The sequence below is a fragment of the Amphibalanus amphitrite genome, unplaced genomic scaffold (genome assembly GCF_019059575.1).
Source record: "Amphibalanus amphitrite isolate SeventyFive unplaced genomic scaffold, NRLGWU_Aamphi_draft 000083F_arrow, whole genome shotgun sequence".
NCBI classification, from domain to species: domain Eukaryota; kingdom Metazoa; phylum Arthropoda; class Thecostraca; order Balanomorpha; family Balanidae; genus Amphibalanus; species Amphibalanus amphitrite.
The window spans coordinates 830,702-851,398 of NW_024881579.1; the positions used below are offsets into that span (position 1 = coordinate 830,702).

The window sequence follows — 20,697 nt, forward strand, 5'->3', positions numbered from 1 at the left end:
CACCAGACAGCTGAATCAATCGATCGCGAGCAAACTTTTTTCCTTCTCCGACTTATTGATCGCCGGAAATCGGACGGCTCTTTTCCTCCTGACCTACCCAGAATGAGCCCGTGCATGGCGCATCAAAAGGCAGTAAGGGCGGCACGCGGGGAGCGATTCCGATCGTGACGTCATCGATCCAGGTGGCGTGACTGATGTAAACCAGTGTTCACGTAAACCAGGCACCGAGTGAGTTCACGATAAAACTTATCGGCAAAAATGTGTTGTTTGTCCACGGTAGGTAGTACAATATGTAGTTTCATTCACCTTCACAAACATCGGGTGTGTGGATGAAGCGATCACAGAGTCGCATGAAACCTCAAACACAAACAAACCGGTAACGGCGTACATACCTTTATTTGATACAGCATAAGTAGAAGCTTTAGGTTATTCAGCAAAGCTCATTACACTTTTCGATAGCCAAAAATTGAACACTGAGGTGCTTCCCATGACGAACGACCTTCAACAACTCGATGGTAATCCATCCAGGTCGATTACAGCCAGCTTTTTCTTCAAGCATGGCGTTTGCTCACCGGCACATACAGGGTGGAAAGTAATTACGCGAACATGTATTTTCTTACAATTTCGCCCGTCAGTGGAGATTTTGTATGAGCGCGGGCTGTTATGGAACATGACTGGTCGTGTTTCTTGTCGCCTCATCTAACAAAAGTGACCTTACTTTGAAAAAATGACTTGGAAGGTCTACAACACCTCTCGGCTTCGAGTGGTGCTGACGCCATACGCTGCTCAAGACCAAAATGGGCAAAGAGCTCAATTTAAAGTTGCCAGGGAAAGCGTTTGTGATTATTTTGGCTGGATTGGTGCGGAAGGGACTCGGAACGGTCTCGGCACCAGCATTACTCAATTACACCTTTGGTTGAAGCATAATAAAACTTAAGAGGACTTAAAAAGTAAAGCCGTTGGCGGCAGTAAAACCTCGGCGAATTCAGGCGCCGAATGGGTGGTCACCATTTCCGCGACCAAACGACAACAGTCGACCCGAAAACAGGCGAAATGGTTTACTTTGGCCGGGTACCCGATCTAAGATATCACGATTCATACATAAATCCGTGAAAATTCGAAAATTAAGCCGTACAAACAATCGAGATGGCCAAAATTCATGAATTAACAGCAGGATTGTCAATTTAAGTTTTCTAAAGACCGCCAAACCTGAACAGAGGAGGACAGGCAGCTGGCTTTGTGGTTGGGTGAGACATCTTCGAAGCTATTTCATCCGTCAAACCTGCAGAACAACGCGTTGGGGGCTGCTGATGCGTCCGACGTCCCGCCCGTCCCAACCTTCAAACATCCGGCAAAGGAACACACAGCGTGTTATGAGCGCCCGGATGGTGTCAGAATTGCATGCAGTGACCAACAAGGCCACCAAAAACAAAGTATACAACTAGTGGAACATCCTTCCAGACGAGTCTCTTTATCTAATCCATCAATGCACCAAAAGGGGCAAAATGATTGAGCGCACTTTTGTGCCCGACGCAAAGAAACTCTTCTTCATGATTGATAAAGTCCTTCCTCTCACGGCCAAAAAGACGCAAGACTGGTGCTTTGAGAACCCGTTCTTCTTCTGGGCATATAATGGTCAATCTGGGAATAGCCCAGACCTCAATTTGATCAAAAATATCCAGGCGACTCTTCAGGAGAGCGTCTAAGAGCTGCTAGTAGCCACCAACATCGATTGCCTCACCAGACAGCTCCAGGAGGCGTGGACTAAGCGTTGGCCAACAGTGCTTGACATGCTCATGTCAATTATGCCTGAACGCCTTTGTCAGTGTATCGCACATAAATAGGAATATATGAAAAGGTGAAATTTTCATGTCACCGCCGCTTTTTCCATTGCTATAAGACGAAAAAGTATGTTCGCGTAATTACTTTCCACCCTGTAGAGTTGATTCCATGCAGTACACATACGAACAGCTTTCGCCTAACGCCGATCCTTGGACACGCTCAGCAGACTTCTCGCCAGCGATTGTGGTCTTTTTACCTCCCTAAGCTATCCGCGGGGGTACAGTATGGTCTACCTACGCCTACATACCAACCGCTGAGGCGTGGACGTGCGCTCATTCTGCTTACAGACTACAGAGCCTGGCATTTGTACTCGCACCACTCATCCAGCCAGCCGAACGTCACGGTAAGATAGCAACAGAGACGCGTCACGGACGACACAGGTGCGTCGTAAACGGCCTGTCCGCCTTACGGAGCTGTCTCCGTATCATAGCACCACAAGTTACCCTTCGTCCCATCCGGCGCAACAACAAACCTCGTCGCTGGCCTCGAGACGCTGTCCCTCGCCTGCCTCACTACGTTCGAGCCAATATAGCTATAAAAATACCGTTTGAACGTCCATCTTACAAGCCTCATCGATCGCCAGCATTTCTGTTACATCAACGGAAGCAGCTCGCACACGTAAAACAGCGAACATCCAAACAGTCGCGGGAGAGACAGACATACATGAAGTGGATACATAACTGCAGCGCTGAAGCTGGTAGCGATGTAGTAAGAATAAAAGCTGATTAAGTTATTGCGCATAGCATGGCAAAAAGCAGTCAGGGCACACGTGACCCTGTCTCATATGCAGGGAACGCTAATGGAGCGAAATTTCAAAGTACACAATAAAATAGTTCAGCAGTGTTCTAGAACCTACTTGGCAACCTGTTCAAGACGGTAGTAAGACCGCCACGAAAGGTGCAGTAAAACCATAATGATGAACGGTGCACAAAATCGCTTTAACAACAAATGACTATGATTAGAACGAAACATAAGCCAAAAATAGGTTCAAAGTTCAACATATCGAATAAGCCTCACCGTTTTCATTAATTAAGTCATTCACTTTGGACCAGTGTTGGGTGCGCGCTCAGGCAGCAATGAAGTCACATCATACACTCACAGTCGTCACAGGCCTACTGTTCTCCCGCTCACATCGGTGCATTTATGTCCGTTCTGAAACGCACACAATGCAGTGCCTGTAGGCAGCTGACCCCTACACTCCCCTCGATCGGAGCGGGCAGCTGGGACTCGACACTAACCACTGTCTACTCTGTCGCATACTCAAGACATAAGGGGAGTCGGACCTTGTTGCCGTCTCTGCGCTGGTATGGCCGCACACGAAACACAGAGACACAGCGCACACGAGTCGGATTCCCACCGCCGTCCTGGCGCTACAGCGAGGGCCATCGGCACCGACTTGGTGATAACCGAATGTAGTGCTTGTCAGTTACAAACAGGCGGCTACCGATGCCTTCCAAAGAGCTTTCCATCCCAACACTAACCGATACACACCGTGGCGTCGACTCAGCCTCAGGCCAGGCGGATAGACCGAGCCTCTCTCACTCTCTCCACACACAAATACAGGGTGTCTCAAAAGTTCGCTTACAGGTACCAGCCATGCTTTTTTGTCAATAATTCTGAATCAACATGAAATTAACAGTCGAAATTTTGCATGGGCATTGGTAACAACCTTCCTCAAGCAGCTTCATTGTTTTCAAGCGCATTCGACCCTTCATGAGCTCACAAAAAGGGTTCACCTCTGACCATGGATCAGGCATGAAAATGGAGGTCGCATACTCGGGTCGGCTGAGAAACTCTCTGCTTCACGAGTAATGGGAATGGTTAGGTCGGAAATGACACATGGCAAAGTGTCGGCGAGGATGAGTACAACATGATGGTCATCTAATAAAAACGGTGGCTAAAATTTTTGAATAACAAAACCATGCGAGACTAACAGCGCTTTGAACGACCCTTGTACCGCAGCAGACTCGTGCTCGGGAAAGCAGCTGAAAATGCAGTCCTAACTATTGAAAACTGACTAGAAGCTCACAGACAGAGGTTACCCAGTTTCAAAAATTGCAGGTCATCATAAAATAAAGACAAAATATCATTAAAAATTGTTTATGATATCTATAACGCTAAATTTTGAGGGAAAATAATGCGAAAATCGTCAATGCCGAGGACAAGTGACCCTCCAAAAGTGTCAATTAATGTAAAGTTTTATCTAATGAAGTTTCAAGAGGCAGCTCTGGAGCAAATAGCTTTCTTTTACACACAAAATCTGGACAAAACCGCACGATGGACAGGTTTTGGCCGTTTACAAAGCAGAACCTCTCCTGAGGAAAACACTCCGGAACCCAGCGAAGGTCTTGGCATTGGGAATGACGAGCGTTCGGGATTCGCAAATTTTGCAAAATGTGTCTAAGAAGCAGATGGCCGACACATTCTGCTACGATATGCTGCGAAAAATTTGCCCCTGGCACTTCCCATTTGTTCAGGAATGGGGTTGTTTTGAAAAGGAAAATGGTGCTTGGGAGGTCGGCGCCAGTCATTCATGAAGGAGTTAGCGCCAGAGAAGACCTACAAAATACTCACGGATGGTGTCGATGCAAGCTATCGGCTTTCAGGGAGAAGCGGATGTTGCCGGGGAGCTCGTCAAACCTAAATCCGACGCAGAAACTACGGGGGATTCCCCTACAAGAGCTTGAAAGCTGGTAACCTTTTATCAGCCTCCGGCAGCTGACGGAGTGACGAAAATCGGTATGGGCAAATATTTTTGGAGATACAGCAAAGGGTTTGGTTTCCAACCTTCCGAATCAGTTGTCAAAGCATGCATATTTGTCTAGTGTACACACGAACACCAAAACCTAAGATTTTTGGCCGGTTCTTATATGCTTTATTGACATGGGAAATGTGTAAACGAACTTTTGAGACACCCTGTATACGCCCTGTCTCCAGCATCCCTCCCATACTCTCTCTCCACACCCCAGCTTCCAGTGCAGCCGCCGGGTGCACCCGTCCCGGCGCGTATCGCTCTGTCGGGCTCTAGGAGCGCCCTCTGCGGGAGCCGGAGCGACGACCGGTCTGGGTCACCCGGTCGGCTGGCGGCACCTTGAAGCCACCACGCTCCAGTAGGATGCTGCAGATGTGGTTGTTGTTTGCGGGAAGGACGTCCTCGGCAGCCTGGGGAGTGAATGAACACTGGTTAAAAGTGTGGTCGGAGGGAGGGTAGTTAGAAGAGGTCACGGTCAGGTCCAAGTCAGGTCTTTTCAAGCTATGTAGTCGATTGTCAGGCCAGTCATGTGGAGTCATGATCAATGATCATTTCATGGCCAGATCGTTGTAGGTCACTGCTAATAGTCATTGCTAGGCTACGATCATGGCGGTCGAGATCAGACCGCAGACATGCATACATCTACCGCAAATAGCACACCACAACATACTGCGCAATGCGCAGCGCACGCCCAGTCAACGTTTCGTCAAGATCAATCACTTTGGAACACCATCTCACGACGCCAGATATTGACTTGTTTGGTGGGTTTCCATGGCAACCGTGGGTCATCTGCGCACTACCGCGAGTTCTGTGGCCGGCACCGGTACCTACGCAATATCTGCCATGTCTGATTATCCTCGCGAACGCGAACGGAGCAGAACAGCCTCACATATTGTTTGTTTTGTTTTATTGGGTTAGGCCCTTTCGGTCTGACATGACGTCCATTTCAGAGCCGAAAGAATGACAGGAATTAGGGGGAGACATTGGTCTGGGCGAGCACCCTGGTGAGTTGCAGGGGCTGAGCCCGTCCGAATGGACAGGCCGACCAGCCCCCCAAGCACTCTCTGCACCCGGCTACGGGCGTGCTCCCTCGCGAGCAGCGGTGCCGCTCCAAGCGAGCAGCCCGCATGAGATAAAGGTGCCTGTCCAGCCCGGAATGGGGTTGCGGAGTGGAGGAGAAAGATTACAGCATCCCGAGGTTGAAAACGACGAAACGGGTGATGAAATCGGTGTGTCGGTTTGCCTTTCACTCCAACCAGCATAAGTAACGGGCACACGGTTTAATGTTTCAAATGCATGAAAAGATAAAAGTGAATTCATTCATATTTTATCGTGGTGAAATGATACAATAACAAACAAAGCGTTCATCAAGCCTTATTCTATGTATACCAAACCTCACCCTGCACACCCCATCGATAATGACTCATCACGTTTGTCGGCCCTGTGGATAATGGCTAACACGGTCTCACTAGAAAACCATCAGCCACTGAACCAACGCCGGCAGGACCACGCGTCAGTGTTTTATCCGCCCGCCGCTAGATGTCGGGTCCAACGCTCGGTACAAGTTCTGGGAAAATCCGCCTACGTCTGACGTGTCCGTTCTCGTTCGTTCCCAATCAATATGCCAGTCATCCTATCCTTCGCCCCCACATCATACTAATCTTCTCGAGCTGCCTCAGTCGCAGGCAGGGATTGCCTATCCCTCAGCGAGCACCATAATATTCGCACCACCGTCTGTCCCTGAGCACTACCATTTAAGCGCTCTCATTTCCAAAACCATCCATCCGTCGTTTCCAGCCTCAAGACAGTCAAACCCTATCTCCTGACTCCTACACCCCTCAACCCCTGACCCGAGCTGGCTGGGCAGCTCGATCTCATGCGGGCTGCTTTTCTTGGAGCCCACCCATAGCCGGGTGCATTGGATACTTGGAGGGCTGGTCGGCCTGTCCATTGTCCAACTGGACGGGCTCAACCCCGGCGACTCTTTAGGGTGCCTGCCCAGACCAATGTCTCCCCCTAATTCCTACCATCCTTCCGGCTCTGAAATGGCCTTGTCAGACCAAGGGGCCTAACCCAATAAAACAAACACCAATTTCCTAACCGAACATTTTCAAAAACTGACGTCACTCTTCTGCTAAAATCAAATCGCTGTCCACCTCCCATTCAACACGAAACTGTGACACATTCACCTCAGGTACAGCCTCAATTCCCATCTCAGTCTCAGTATCGGTCTCTGTATCGGTCACCGTCGTAAGTCTGTCTTATCCCGCTCCTCTCCCCACCCGTTCCACCCTCTCCCGCCCCAGTCACCTGCAGTGGCGTGGTCTCGGAGAAGTCGGCCATGTTGACGGCGGCGTTATTCTCCACCAGCTCACGGACGGAGAGCTCATCTCCGCGGAGAACAGCGTGGAACAGAGCCGAGCGGCCGCCAGTGTCGTCCTGAGGAGAGAGTGGAGAGAGGTGAGCCTTGTGTGGGGAGAGGGAGGCAGTTAGGAGCGCCGAGCGACCCTAGGTGTCGTTCAATGAGCAGGGACGCGGGAGTGAATCGTGTGCGTGAAACGAGAGGTAGGTAGGAGATAGGTATCCTTAGGCAGGAACAGATGATGTGCAGTCAAGTAGGTAAAGGAGTCAGAGAGGTAACTCATGTGATCGTTGTCGATAATATATCAGTAACTAGGTGCGGCGTGAATCAGAGTGTAACTGCTTAATCTTTGACGTGGTTGACATACTCAAAACAAACATTATGAAATGTTAACATCAGTAAGTGCGCAAGATCGCTCAATAAAGAGCATATCCCCATCCACGACATTCCCCACGACATAGCTGAATTTCTTTACAAGGTTAGAAGAAAACATTATCATGTGGTGGCATGATTGGCATTGCAATTTTGTGTGTGAAATACAGTTCAACGTTGTACGTGTATCTCACTATGTAGGTACTGTTTGCTAAAACTTAAAACGTGAGAAATCAAAACGAAACGGCAAACATCCACTAGCGATACATACTTCAGAGCATAAAAAGCACAGGCCCAACTGCCATAACACCAACCCTTTCCATGTCACCTTTGCACGCCCTCTTATCACACCTCCCACCGTCCCACGTCCCACCGTCGCCACTTACCGCCACGTTGACATCGACGCTGTTCTCGATGAGCAGCTGGAGGGCGCGGCGGTGCGGGTCCGAGACCGGCTGATGAATCACCACCAGGTGAAGAGCCGTGTAGCCTGGAGACAGACGGTGGATATGGGGTGAGCAGGGGTGACTGATGAGGGGCGGTAGTGCTGAGGGATAGATGGGTGGCTGAGGGAGAGCACTCCGCAGGCGCAGCACTCTCCTACTCCTGTGAGACAAAGAGTTAGGGCAGTTATATCACCAGATGGATAGGGGTGTTTGAGGGACAGCACTCCTTGAGGCGCCGAAATCCTGGGAAACACAGACGCCTGAGGGAGGGGCAGTATCACCAGAGGAATAGGGGTGTCTCGAGACCAGATGGGCAGTAGAGATGGTCAGTGGTAACAGGAATACCATAAGGCACGCTACAGAGCAGACAAAATTGACAGGAGGTCGACATCACGATGACGTTCTTGCACCGTAATTGAGAAGGGCGTGAACGGGCGAGAAATATTTCTCTGAGACGGGTGGTACATTAGATGGATGAGAGCGAGGATAGTGATGATGTACGGATAAATACAGCTAGACAGCATAAAAAGAGAAGGGGAAACCGAGCCTGATGGGCGAATCAGGCAGCCACATGCAATTTACGATAGATCAGCCTATTGTGTAGGCTTAAAAAGATAATCAAAATAGTATTTCTGCTGAGCAGGATACCAAATTTAGTGTATCATCGTTGCAAGAATGGAGCACCCGAGCGCCAGCCAGCCTCCACCACTTCCAGTCGTCACATCCGCCCGTCACTATTCACGGACATCACCATCGCCGTCACGCAACGGACAGTACAGCCACAGTGGAGTCACACAGGACGTAACCCTGTCCCGTCACAGCGGCCGTTACACTGTACGATACGTCACGTTACATTCCCAGAATTCCAGCGCAATATTCTCCTGCGGGGCAGACCCGGGGCGGGTTCCACCGACGTCCAAACCGACAACATCCTCTCTGACAACTCCTTCACCATAGAACACGTAAAGGACGCGTCATATCCTGCCTCCTGAGTCACCCTCCTAAGTCCCGCCCATCCAGAGTTACAGCGGCTAAGTGTGGCACTAGTTACCCAGCTTCCAGGTTTTGCTTGCCGAGCAGGCTGTAGTCTAGTTTAGTCCGCACAGTCCGCAGTTTACCTCTCAGCACCCACCTTCCAGATGTTTCTTGTCGAGGATGCTGTAGTCTAGTTTAGTCCGCATAGTCTGAAGTTAACCCCCCAGCACCCACCTTCCAGGTTTTTCTTGTCGAGCAGGCTGTAGTCTGGGCCCCAGTCGAGTAGGGCGGCGAGCACCTCGACGCGCTGATATCGGGCCGCCAGGTGAATGGGCGTGTTGCCCAGCTTGTCGACGGCGTCCAGCTGCGCGCCCCGCTCCAGCAGGATGCGCGCGCACTCGGCGCCGGTCACCACGTGCAGAGGGGTCTGGGAGAGAGAGGGGCGGGTCAATCAACGCCTATAAACAGAACGGTCCTCAACAGGGGTCAGGAATCATGGGCCGGGGAAGCCACGGGTGCAAAAAGGGTAGTGAAAATAGTGAGCACGATCAGAGGAAGAAAAAATAATTGGAGCAGTCATAAACAAAAACAAGAAAGCTAGCTCTTCTGGTACACATGCTCCTGGTTCCCCTTTCAGACAAGAAAATTCGACTTGATTGTCAAGCATCAAAAGCTATGACAGCAATGCTTATTGGTTTTCGTCCCTCCAGGCTTCTAATAAATATTATTGCACCATAAAATCCTGGCATTTAGGCAGAAGCAGGCGAGCTGGAAAGGGAGGTAAAGCCAATAGCATGACGGTAGCTGCCAACGAGCAAAGCTTCGGCAAAGCTGTAAAAATCAAATGGCAATCCTTAAAACTTCCCATTATGTGGCCCTTTCAGTTAGTGGACCTAATCGCTCTGGCTTCCGCAAATTCAACAACAGCCTGTTCCATTCATGGTTCAAAGCCGTATCGTTTAAGCCATCTTCACCATTGAGTACACAACTACAAAGACACGCTATTCATGACGAGAAGATTTTTACCCACAGCAGTGAGTAAAGAAGTCACTACAAAGACAATAACGGCAGTGAATCAACGCCACTGAGACTGGACTGGTCTCACCCAGCGACGTACGCTGCACAACGAAAACAATTCTTTCGCCGAAATGGTAGCAAAACATTTACTTTGCAAACAAGTAGCTCCAGCCAAATGCTCTTTGCCTTATTAATGGTTCGAATTTTTGCCTTCCAACTTTATGTGCGTTCTGTCTGCCTGAATTTTTCATGCAATGTGAACTAAAAGTTCGTTGACTTTTCCACACATCGACTTTTTGCCTTTCGAGGTTTTTCAGTTTGAAATCTATCAACTTACTCTCTTTTATGATAGCCCCAGAGGTCTATGGAGGGCCAAATCAGAACCTCTTGCTACTCCCCTCCCCGTGTATCGTTCACTGCAGAACGCTCCCGACTATTGTCTCGTCCCGCTCACTAGCCAGCGATATAAGGGTCAGAGGGACAAAGAAAATGAGGAAGAAAGAACGTGCAGACTGTAGAAATAGACGAATTGATGGGTGCGAGTGAAGAGACACTAATCAGCATCAGCCATCGGATTACGACAACAAAAACACAAGCCATGTAATCTGTTCGCGGGACAGCGAGCAAAGGAAGACTGGGGTCACGGTCTCTCACCTCTCCGTGTCGGTTCTTGGTATTGACGTGTGTCTTATGCTGGAGTTTCTTCATCAGGTCGGCGTAGCGCGCCAACTGGGCGGCATTGTTCTTCTTGGCCAGCTTATGGAGCAGTCTGTAAGAGCGGAGATCACCGTGTGAGTGATCGCCGCGGCTACGGGCGCGATCAATGATCAGCTACCACAGATCACCATCTGATCAGTGGTATTAGCGCTGGTTTATCAGTGATCGCTGATTTTTTGCTAATGCCAGTACACAAAACAACTTAACCTTATGACATTCATGTTTCATTCGCTATCTCTAAGTCGTTTTTAGTCCCTTATTTACTCTGTTTGGAGACATACTCTGTTTCAGACACAAAGTGCCGGAAATTCAGATTCCTCGACCGGCGTCATACCAGCGGAGCGGCTGCGCAGCTCAGTCACAGGAAGTGACTTCAGACGGCCCTATCTGGCCCCGGGAACCCCAGAAGCGGCGTATCGCAGCCGCCGGCCCGGGCGGCGCCGGGCCGGGACGGAGAGAGGGCCCACTTGAACGAGAACAAGGGAACCGGTCGGTGACAGGCCGAAAGCGGGAGCGTCCCGCGATCTTCCCCGCACGGCAGATTGTGGGGAAGGCTTGCGGCGGCGGTCCTTCCGCCCCTTTGTAAGTCAGCGTCTGTTTGGCGGAATACCGCTGACATGGGTGTCATAATTTCACCTCTACTGCGATCGGCGCTGGGCAGTACACAGTACACATACCCGCACCCACGGAAGCCCAGCATCCACAGACGAGCTATACACACACCCACGGAACAAGCCTCCAGACGCGTCCCGCACCCGCTGACGCTCCCCAATACCGCCAGACGCGCCCCCAATGCCGCCAGGCGCACCCAGAGTGCCGCTAGGCGCACCTACATAACCTTCGGCACACGGCTGGCCAGCTCGGCGCACGGAACTGCAATTATCGCTCCCTGGCGGCGGCAGGGTTCATAGGGGTCAGATGCCAGAGTCGAATGTCGATGGGCGTTCGACCGGCTGAGCACCTTGTGAGTCTCTGTGTCTGTGTAATAGAGACTGAATGTCGACAGGTCTTCCGGCAGCTTCAAAGTTACGCAAGGGTTTGCCCGACTACGCTGGTTATGATCGCCCATGAAACATCAGGGCGACCAGCCGTCTGCAGCCACAGTTTCGCCTGTTGGCATACTCAGACACTAAACAGAATTATTCACTAGCCTACAGAACCACAACAAAGCAGTGAAGAGTCATGGCAAGTCGACATATCAGCGGCCGCAGAAATAACCCCAACTGGGCCCGGCTGGATGATGTAAAATCCGCTGTGTTGAAATGATAACCATTGCGCAGGGAGGGTTGAGATTCTGAGGGTGGTGTCATACGATCATGGTGATGTCCATGATCATTTACATCAGCCAAACACTCGAGCTCGGTTACGCGGACAAAGTGCGTGACACAGCCGCGGTTTGTATCCATAGTAACAGCGCGTGAGTAGGAGGCCTTGTGTGCACAACACAGATAGGCTGACGCATACAGGCAGCCCACGGCTGTGATATTCTAGTACTGCTGCAACCACCGGCGGCGTGGGAGGGGACGACGCATCTCGCAGAAAACGTCCTGGATATACTTGAGAAGTCAATGGTGCTTAGCGCCAGGAGCTTCGTGAGCCCCACAGAACGACGCTAGAGAAGGTCAATCTGATCATTATCCCACAAACAACCCAGAAGCTCGAGGCTTACGAAAACTTGCATCAGCACATCGGGATATTCACCTTAACAAAAAAGTAGCTACTTTAGTTCATTCACAACCTTTCAACTACCAGACGCATTATTGGCCGTAGCCTTTCCATAGCCCGTCAGTACTCCCACCGCTGCTCTCAGTCGCTGTGGAGCGCGACTACAGCTATCAGTGGCGAACTCGTATCGTATCGGCATCCACGGGTCAGTCCCGCCACTCCAACTGTCCCCGATTGTGACAGCGGGAGGTCGGGCTTGCGTCACTACGTGCAACGGGCGACCGGCGCCCGCCTGTCCTCGCCGGAGGGACTGAGTGCCGCGTGCCAACGATGATCCTGAAAGGACACCCCTTCCTCGGCGGGCCAACACTACCCAAAGATGGTGGGTCGGCCCGACTGAGAAGAACATCCTAATCGTAAGAAGCCTAGAGTAGTCTGATACGAGTGTGCAACTTTCCAATGAATTGAATCAATCTGCAGAAGTTGATTCGTGAAGCACGAGCCCCGAGATGCTTAAAGAATTCGGCTAATACCGAGCTACAATGAATTCAAGCCAGGAATCAGCGCGGAACAAAGCATGCTTGGCGTCGTTTCGTGCAAAAACCCATAGAAGTTCGGACCAGACTAAAAGTTAGATCCGATTCATTACAAAAAGCTTCCATTTTAACAATCATGTAAGTCAAAGAATGCAGCGATTCCATGCATACAACATGCACATGCAAGACCCCAAAATGCCCACGTTCCACCCCCGAAAATAGTCCATAACGGAAAGCAATGGAGCACCAATGGTCCTACGAGACGCGCCAGCCGCATCTCACCAAACTCTACAGAGCTCTTTAGTCTGTGGCATTAGAGGACGCAGTTGAGCTCTACGGATTTCACTTGACGAGTCCGCCATTCCGCCAGATTACAGCCGGAGCGGTGCATGTAGACTTTTCGCTTCGTTAGCTATACATCGCGCAAGACAGCGCAGCGAACGAAGCCACGTGAATTTCCTCGCAGGTGCGGCCCTGAGCGCCGCACACAACTATCGGCCGGTTTCTCATAGAGTGCTACGACCTGTGGGGCTACGATCGCGTGCAGGGAGGAAGTCCACAGCAGGAACACACAGTCCTGTTTGGGTAAAAGCGGCACGTTTTTACAATAAATACAAACGATGCCACCCGGGCATGACGACAATCTTGTCCTCGTATTACACGATTTCAGTCTAGTTTCAGTAGTAACTTACGGAGTAAATTAGCTTGTAGCGGATATTGCTAACAGATAGATAAGAGCCGAGATAATGTTTCTAAGACTTCGAGATCGCTTAGCCATGCCTCGATTCACGAACCGAGGTAATTTGGAGCACGATGAGCCTCAGACGAAATGAGAAAATTATTATGTCCGCGGATGGTTCGTGCCGTCAAAGAGCCTTACAGTGATTCAACCGACTAGTTCTGCCTACTTTCGGGCCCTAGGATCACGCGACCGGCCGGCCAGTGGTCGGCTATTTCGATCGGCCCCTGCTCCACTGTACGGAGCCATATCGAGGACAGTGAAGGGCCAGTGTGGTTCAGCGAATCCCTGAACAGCGGCTGTTTCCTCCTGGCTGCCGACTCGACCAGTTTCCGCTTCCTGAGACAGCCAGAAGGTTGCAAACCGGGCACATAGGCAAGCCATGCAGTTGTAGCACAGCGGTCGTGTCGCATTGTGGTACATGGGCATTCAAAGGTAATCGCATATATTTGCCAGATAATTAAAGTCACCTTATGTCAATGCTTAGCCATAGAGTGAATAGTTATATACTTTGTACTTTGGTCTTGCGGTCAAAATTAAAAGTTTTCCCAGGGTGGCTAACGATAAAAGGTACGAATATAATAAGAATTAAGATGATGATAGTATCGCATCAATCTGTAAGGAATCCAAAATAAATGAGTATCCCCTAAAATTCCCCGGCGAGGGCCCGTATCTCCCGGCCTGGCGTATACCCGGGGCAGTCGTCACTCACATGTTTCCATCCACGGTGCTGCGCCGTTGGGCCTCCATGTAGTGGACGAGCACCATGCGGGCGGCCGTGGGCGGCACGCCGGCCGGCACCTTGACGTCCTCCAGGACGCGGCGCACGCGCGCCAGCAGCGCCCGTTCAGCGGCCGACGGCCGGCCCTGGGCACCCACGGTAGTGACGGCCGAGCAGCCGGCGGCGGCGGCCGGCGCCGGCGGCGGCAGCGCGGCCGGCACAGAGGCCCGCGGTGAGTCCAGCAGGCTCTGCAGCAGCTGGTCCACCGGCGGGTCGTCGCCCAGAAAGGCGTGCACGTCGAACGAGATGACCGGCAGCGGCGCCGGCGCCATGGCCGGCTGCTGCTGCGGCGGCGACGGCGTCTCCTGGCGGGCTCTCATCGCGGGCGCTTCTGCGGGGCGAACAGAACGGGGGTCAGAGCGGAACGGTGGGGTGGCAGCAGAAAACACAGACCAGCAGCATACAGACACCTCTCTCATGTCCATGCATTTGCTTTATTTCATGTGTATTTCTCAAATTTCCTCCGCCCGACCTGAAATGGATGACAAAAAATTGATAACAAGCAATCATTTCCAATGCATCCTCAATGCATTGTGAAAGCAGCTCACGAAAGACAAATCCTATTCCACAGCACAAAATGGTGTCACTCGGGGGCCTTGAACTGCCATGCAAACCAGCGAGTCTCATGACGTGAGCACACTTGTGTTCGCGAGGGGACATTACTTCACAAATGATATGCATTGGCCCCGCGCTGTATGGTATGCCGGCAAAGTGCACACGGTGCATAGGTATTCCGTATCCAAACAATGGGCGAGGGACCACCAGGTGACGTTCTTCATAAATTCACCCAATCCCTGCCACTATCAAGATGAATGGTGGACTACTAATGGCGATCGGTTAATGTCGCACCTAACGAAGAGCACGCGTCTTTCATATAAATAAGATTTAAGCAGGGTATATGAATATTGATGCATTAACCCGCGCCCTGCTGGGGGTCCTGGATTTCCACGCCCTGCTGGGGGGGGGGGGGTGTTTGAACACCCCCCCTTGTAACTCGGCTCCTGGGCCACGTAGCGATACGCGGAAGGCGGCGTTCGAAAGAGCGTAAAAAATAATGACGAAATCACTTCGGTCAATTTTTTCGTCAGGTCAAAGGTCAGGTCACCAGAGGTCATTGAAGGCAAAATTTCGCCGATTTCCAGGTCGAATGTCGAAAATTTCCAAGAAGCCAACGCATAACTCGGGAACCAATAGAGCTACAGCGCCGCGGAAAAGCGTATTCGATAGCCCTATTAACGCCCTTTCTGAGTAATTCCCTCAGATTTGACCTAACGTCAACGGTTTTGCCTGCAGGGGTCAAAAACTGCAAAAATAGCCGATTTTTTTTCGAAAACAGTTTTTCAGCAATAACTTTTGACCCAAGCCTTGTACGAGCTTACTTTTACCGGCATCGTGTTTCTCTCGTCAAGACGCATCGAATGAACTATGACTTGACCTTGAAAGGTCAACTTGAAAATTTGACCTCAGGTCAAGGTCATGACCTGACCGGAAAGGGTCATGTTGCATATCAGTCGATCCGTATCGTCGAGCTGAACACATCTAAGGCGTTTTCATCGCTCTAGCATGCCTCTATCAAAAGTTATTTGCGAAAAACTGTTAGATACCATTCGTGACCTAAGATGACCTCAGGGCATAAACAAGGGTCACGGACACCATTTTCAAGTTCAGTGTGTCTAAACCACTTGTAATTCGGTGTTTGGGAGTGTTTATAATGTCTTTCATCCAAAAGAGGCGCATTTCAATTTTCTCCCATTGACTTATAATGGGGAGGTCGCAAAATTGACCTGACCTTAGGTCATCGATATCAAAATTCTGAGATATACATTTTGTACATGCTATTGCTCTTAGCAATCGCTGAAAGTTTCAAAGCGATCGGTCACTCGGTGTAGCTATGACAGACATTGAAAGTTTTTATGAGGTGAGGTCACTTCAAGTGACCTGGTGACCTGACCTTCAATGACCTTGGTCTGAAATTTTCACAACATGTGTAGAATTGATGTATGGTAAGGTGTACCAAAAACGGCGGCGCTCCGCGCCGCCGTTTTTGAGATATTCGCGAAAAACCACAAGGGGGGGTGTTCAAACACCCCCCCCAGCAGGGCGCGGGTTAACCCGCGCCGGGCCGGGGGGGGGTGTTTGAACACCCTCTCCTGCGTTTTTTCGCAGATATCTCAAAAAAACGGCATCGCGGAGAGCCGCCGTATTTGGCACACCGGTTCGTGCATCATTTCCGCACATGTTGTGAAAATTTCAGACCTAGGTCGCCTTAAGTCAGGTCACCAGGTCACGCCAAGTGACCTCACCTCAGAAAAAATAAGAATGCTCGTCATAGCTACACCGATTGATCGATTGCGTTGAAACTTTCAGCGATTGATTAGAGCAACATTATCTATAAAATGTATATCTCGGAATTTTGATATCGGTGACCTAAGGTCAGGTCAATTTTGCGGCCTCTCCATTATAAGTCAATGGGAGAAAATTGAAAAGCGTCTGTTTTGCACGAACCCTATTCTAGACACTCTCAAAAATCGAGAGGTAGGTAAAACTGACACACTGAACCGGAAAATGGCAACTGTGACCCCTCGTTATGCCCCCGAGGTCATCTCAGGTCACGAACAGCTAACAGTTTTTCACTAATAACTTCTTATAGAGGCGTGCTAGAGCGCTGAAAACGCCTTAGATGTGTTCGGCTCGACGTTGCGGATCGACTTATGTGCAACATGACCTTTTCCGATCAGGTCATGACCTTGACCTGAAGTCAAATTTTCGAATTGACCTTTCAAGGTCAAATTACAGTTCATTCGACGCGTCTCAACGAGAGGAACATGATGATGGCAAAAGTAATATCATGGCTCTTTTGAGTCAAAAGTTATTGCCGAAAAAATGCTTTTCGTAAAAACGGCTATTTTTGGAGTTTTTGCCCTCTGGAGGCTAAACCGTTGACCTGAGGTCAAATCTGAGAGCATTATTCAGAAAGGTCTGTAACAGGGCTATCGAATGCGCTTTTCCGCGGCGCTGTAGCTCTACACTGAAAGAAAAGTACACCTTGGTGGTATTTTTGGGTGATATTTGTAACCACTTTACACCACTTTCTAGACTAATTGTACCACCTTTAACCGAAAATTCAGAGTAAAAAGATGACTAGGTGCATTTTTACTCAACTTAGGTGTAATTTATACAGTACTTTAGGCTTTTCTTGCAACTATGGTGTAATTTCATGTTCTTATGTTTTTACACCTCAGCCTTTTGGTAGTAAAATTATTACCCAAGGGTAGTTTGAATCTCATGCGGATAATAAATGGCTAGTTGGTAGCATAAATTTACACTAGCGTGGCTCAGCTGATTACCGCAAAACCTAAATGGAGTAAATTTACACCGTGGGCTTGATGAGCGATGGATTGTTAGGTGTGGTTTTATGCTACATGGTTATTTCACTCTTCAAGGATATATTTTTACAGCTTGGAGCGTTATTTTACAACAGTGTTCCACGTGGCCATTTTAACCGCCATTTTGAATCGCCATTTGCATGGTGAACTGTGAAGCGTGGGGTGGCGTGGATGAAGCGCGGCAGTTCCCTATACACCGTGCATACTGCATATATCGTGAAGCGAGGCCTCCGGTGCGGCGAAGCATGCAGTGTCTGCTAGACGACCAAAACTGCGGCAAGCAGTGAACAACAAAGGTAAGGCTTTAAATGTATCTTTTGGCTAGGTATAGGCAAGGTGAAGGATGTTGCCGCATTGGTTATGATGCGCACATATGCAAGATCCCATTCAGTCTGCGTGAAGACCATGACCGATTTGAAGCTGCATCACAATTGTCAATCATTAACCCGCGCCCCGTAGGGCTATCAGCGAACCCTGCCACCCGTAGCCCCCCCCCCCCCCTAAGATCTCGGAAAGTCACCGGCCGATTTTCAAAATTCAAACGGTGTTCGAAAGCCCCACCAAGGAAGTACCTTGTGACTTAATTTCATTGACCTCGGTCCAACCGATGACGTCACAGGTCAGGTCAAAGGTCGCATTTTTACCACTTACAGGCATTCCAAGAAATGTATTGTAAAATAGAGTAAAAGGCATGTTATTAAAAATCATGGATGGATAATTGTCTGTCGAACACATTTTGCTATTAGAGGTCACTGATACTAGGTCAGGTCATAGAGGTCAGGTCACTGAGGGCCACGATATGAAAGTGTCGTTTGATACATGTTTCATGGTCCATTTTACATGACAAATGTGATTGTGTGGATTAGGCAACCTTTGGGGCCATTTTAGGTTATGTTCTGGGAAAGGTCAGGTCAAGGTCAGGTCAAATTAGGTCAAGTTTCAAAGTTGATATTTTGCATAAAATGAGTAATGATTCGATGCAACTCGTCACGGGGAGTCTAATGGTGGTCTTTGTATTGAGCTACGTGATCTAGAATTACTAAAAATTGAGTTTGAAAATATGACCTCATCAATTTTGAAGTTTTCTCTCTACAACTTGGCCAAAAAAGAGGTATCGATCTCAAATTTGGTGTGTGGATGGAAGATAGTAGGGACTATCATACAAATTCCGTTTTTTCAATCCGGAAATTTTTTGGGATTTTTTGTTATTATATCCAAAAAATAACTTTTTGGATTTTGGGGGTCAAAAACCAAAAGTTACGAAAATCTGAGATGACAGATTGATAGCCCTGGTAATTCTATACCTTCTATGCATTAAACATTTTTCTGTATCTTCAAAGCTGTATAGCCTGACAGCTCTTCCCGCGATTTTTTTTGTTTTTTTTTTTGTCGAAAATGACAGAAAATGACGTCATTCTGACGTCATTTGTGGCCAACCTATCGTAGCCTTTGAAAAAATGATCACAATGTGTAAAATTGATGTTCGGAGGGGTTCTGAAAGTTTGATGACGATATCTGCAGTCGTTTAGGAGATATTCACGGAAAAAGACAGGGAGGGGCCGTTTCGCCCCCACCCCCATCCCCCTCCTACGGGGCGCGGGTTAATAAAAATTATGCAAGACTAGGTACAGGCACGTAGTCAGGATTTTGCTCAGGTTGGGCCACAGGTCGCGGCCTGGTGTCGTACCTATACCCCCTCCAAAAAAGGAAAACTTCGGATTTCGCCCACTATTTTCGGGGTGTGTGGTGCAGCTGATTTTTTTTACTTTATTTCATTTTATGTTTGGCCATCAGGGGGACCATGGTCCCTGTGACCCCCCCCCCCCCTTGGCTAAGTCCCTGACTAGGTAAGGTGTTTTAAGGTTTTCAATATTTTCATTAACAGTCATACTTCTTATCGATTCAAGCGGGAACATTTTTTTCTGGTATTTATTATTATTCCATCATTGACTGCATTGTGCCTAAAAGGCTATAGGGGTATTACCTACTATATCAGACGTCCAACATGCTAACATGCGTCTAGCACGTCTAACAATATTTGTTTTCCTTCCATTTCAGTCGTGGCACGACCTGACCCCTGATTATGGGGACTAGTGAGGAGCCAAATGAGTTAAAGGAAAGAGTCGTCAAGAACATCCAGCAAGTGTGTGAGTAGCGTGGGGGGAACGGTGGTTGCGGGGTCATTGGTTACTTTATATATGTCCCTCTTAGTCTTCACAGACCAGCTACAAGCGTTGGCATTTTGGCCTCTCTCTGATCCCGGCGAAATTAGCACACTATATTCATTCATGACTTAAAGATGCGTAATTATAATTAAACTTTACCTGATTTGTCATTTTGATTCTATCCGTATACACATGTCTGATGTATCTTTACTCAACAGTAAAAGTAAATCTACGTATTGCATCCTGAACCGGTGAATACATGCAGTCAATTTATATCTCAGCTGCACCACGGGAGGGCAGCGAGCCGCGCTCCTGACGGGTCCCAAGGGGCTGAGGCTTCAACGGTAGTAAGTAACCCCACACAGATTTTTATCCTCCGGGCTCCGCTTTGTCTGGAAATCTATCACTGCTAGTTACCTACTTTATTTCCCTCCTCACAGGTGACGAACTGGTGGCGCTACTCGCCTACGGACGCTGGGCGATCTCAAGAACGAGCAGAGCTCCGTGAGTGTTCACTTCTTCAGTCGTCCCGCCTCAACGTTCAGGGAGCACTGGGCCACTTTAAGCTGTCAAAGTCAAAGGTCGGTGAAGTTGCCACAATCCTTGCAGCTCATGCCCCCATGTTTTGTCTTCCGTTCCGTGGACCATGCAAGCATATATGTACCTATTCGAGGTGCTCTACAAGAAAGCCCTATAGTTCGTTTTTCTTAAGTTCGACCCTCACTGTAAACATCTGTTTGAACACAGCACGAGAATTGCTAGCTGAACTACTTAGAAAACTGGTTAGCGCACATTGAATTAGAGGTATGAATAATATTTTCAAAATAGGTTGTGAACACTGATGATGTACCGTTATGTTAAGGGGACCCTCCCTTCCCACCTTCAAAAAAAAATTATGAATTGGCATGAAAGTGATGTCGCTCGGTTCAGAAAGAGCGAAAA

General features: G+C 49.2%; 1 protein-coding gene and 1 long non-coding RNA gene across 3 annotated transcripts in view; one reads left to right on the forward strand and one right to left on the reverse strand.

Annotated features, from left to right (window-relative positions):
- Positions 1–379: 379 nt before the first annotated feature.
- Positions 380–20,697, reverse strand: part of LOC122379698 (ankyrin-3-like) — a 38,851-nt gene continuing 18,533 nt past the window's right edge. For both annotated transcript variants that reach the window (XM_043362092.1, XM_043362091.1), the window contains 6 exons: positions 14,136–14,535; positions 10,421–10,535; positions 8,984–9,176; positions 7,715–7,818; positions 6,905–7,033; positions 380–5,004 (listed from right to left, as the gene is read on the reverse strand). In XM_043362092.1, coding sequence (XP_043218027.1) covers positions 4,867–5,004; positions 6,905–7,033; positions 7,715–7,818; positions 8,984–9,176; positions 10,421–10,535; positions 14,136–14,524 — 1,068 coding nt within the window. In that variant the 5' untranslated portion in view covers positions 14,525–14,535 and the 3' untranslated portion in view covers positions 380–4,866. The remainder of the gene's footprint in view (positions 5,005–6,904; positions 7,034–7,714; positions 7,819–8,983; positions 9,177–10,420; positions 10,536–14,135; positions 14,536–20,697) is intronic.
- LOC122379702 lies at positions 17,292–20,353 on the forward strand. The gene is made up of 3 exons (XR_006256219.1): positions 17,292–17,886; positions 19,649–19,737; positions 20,196–20,353. It is a non-coding gene; the product is annotated as an uncharacterized LOC122379702 (long non-coding RNA).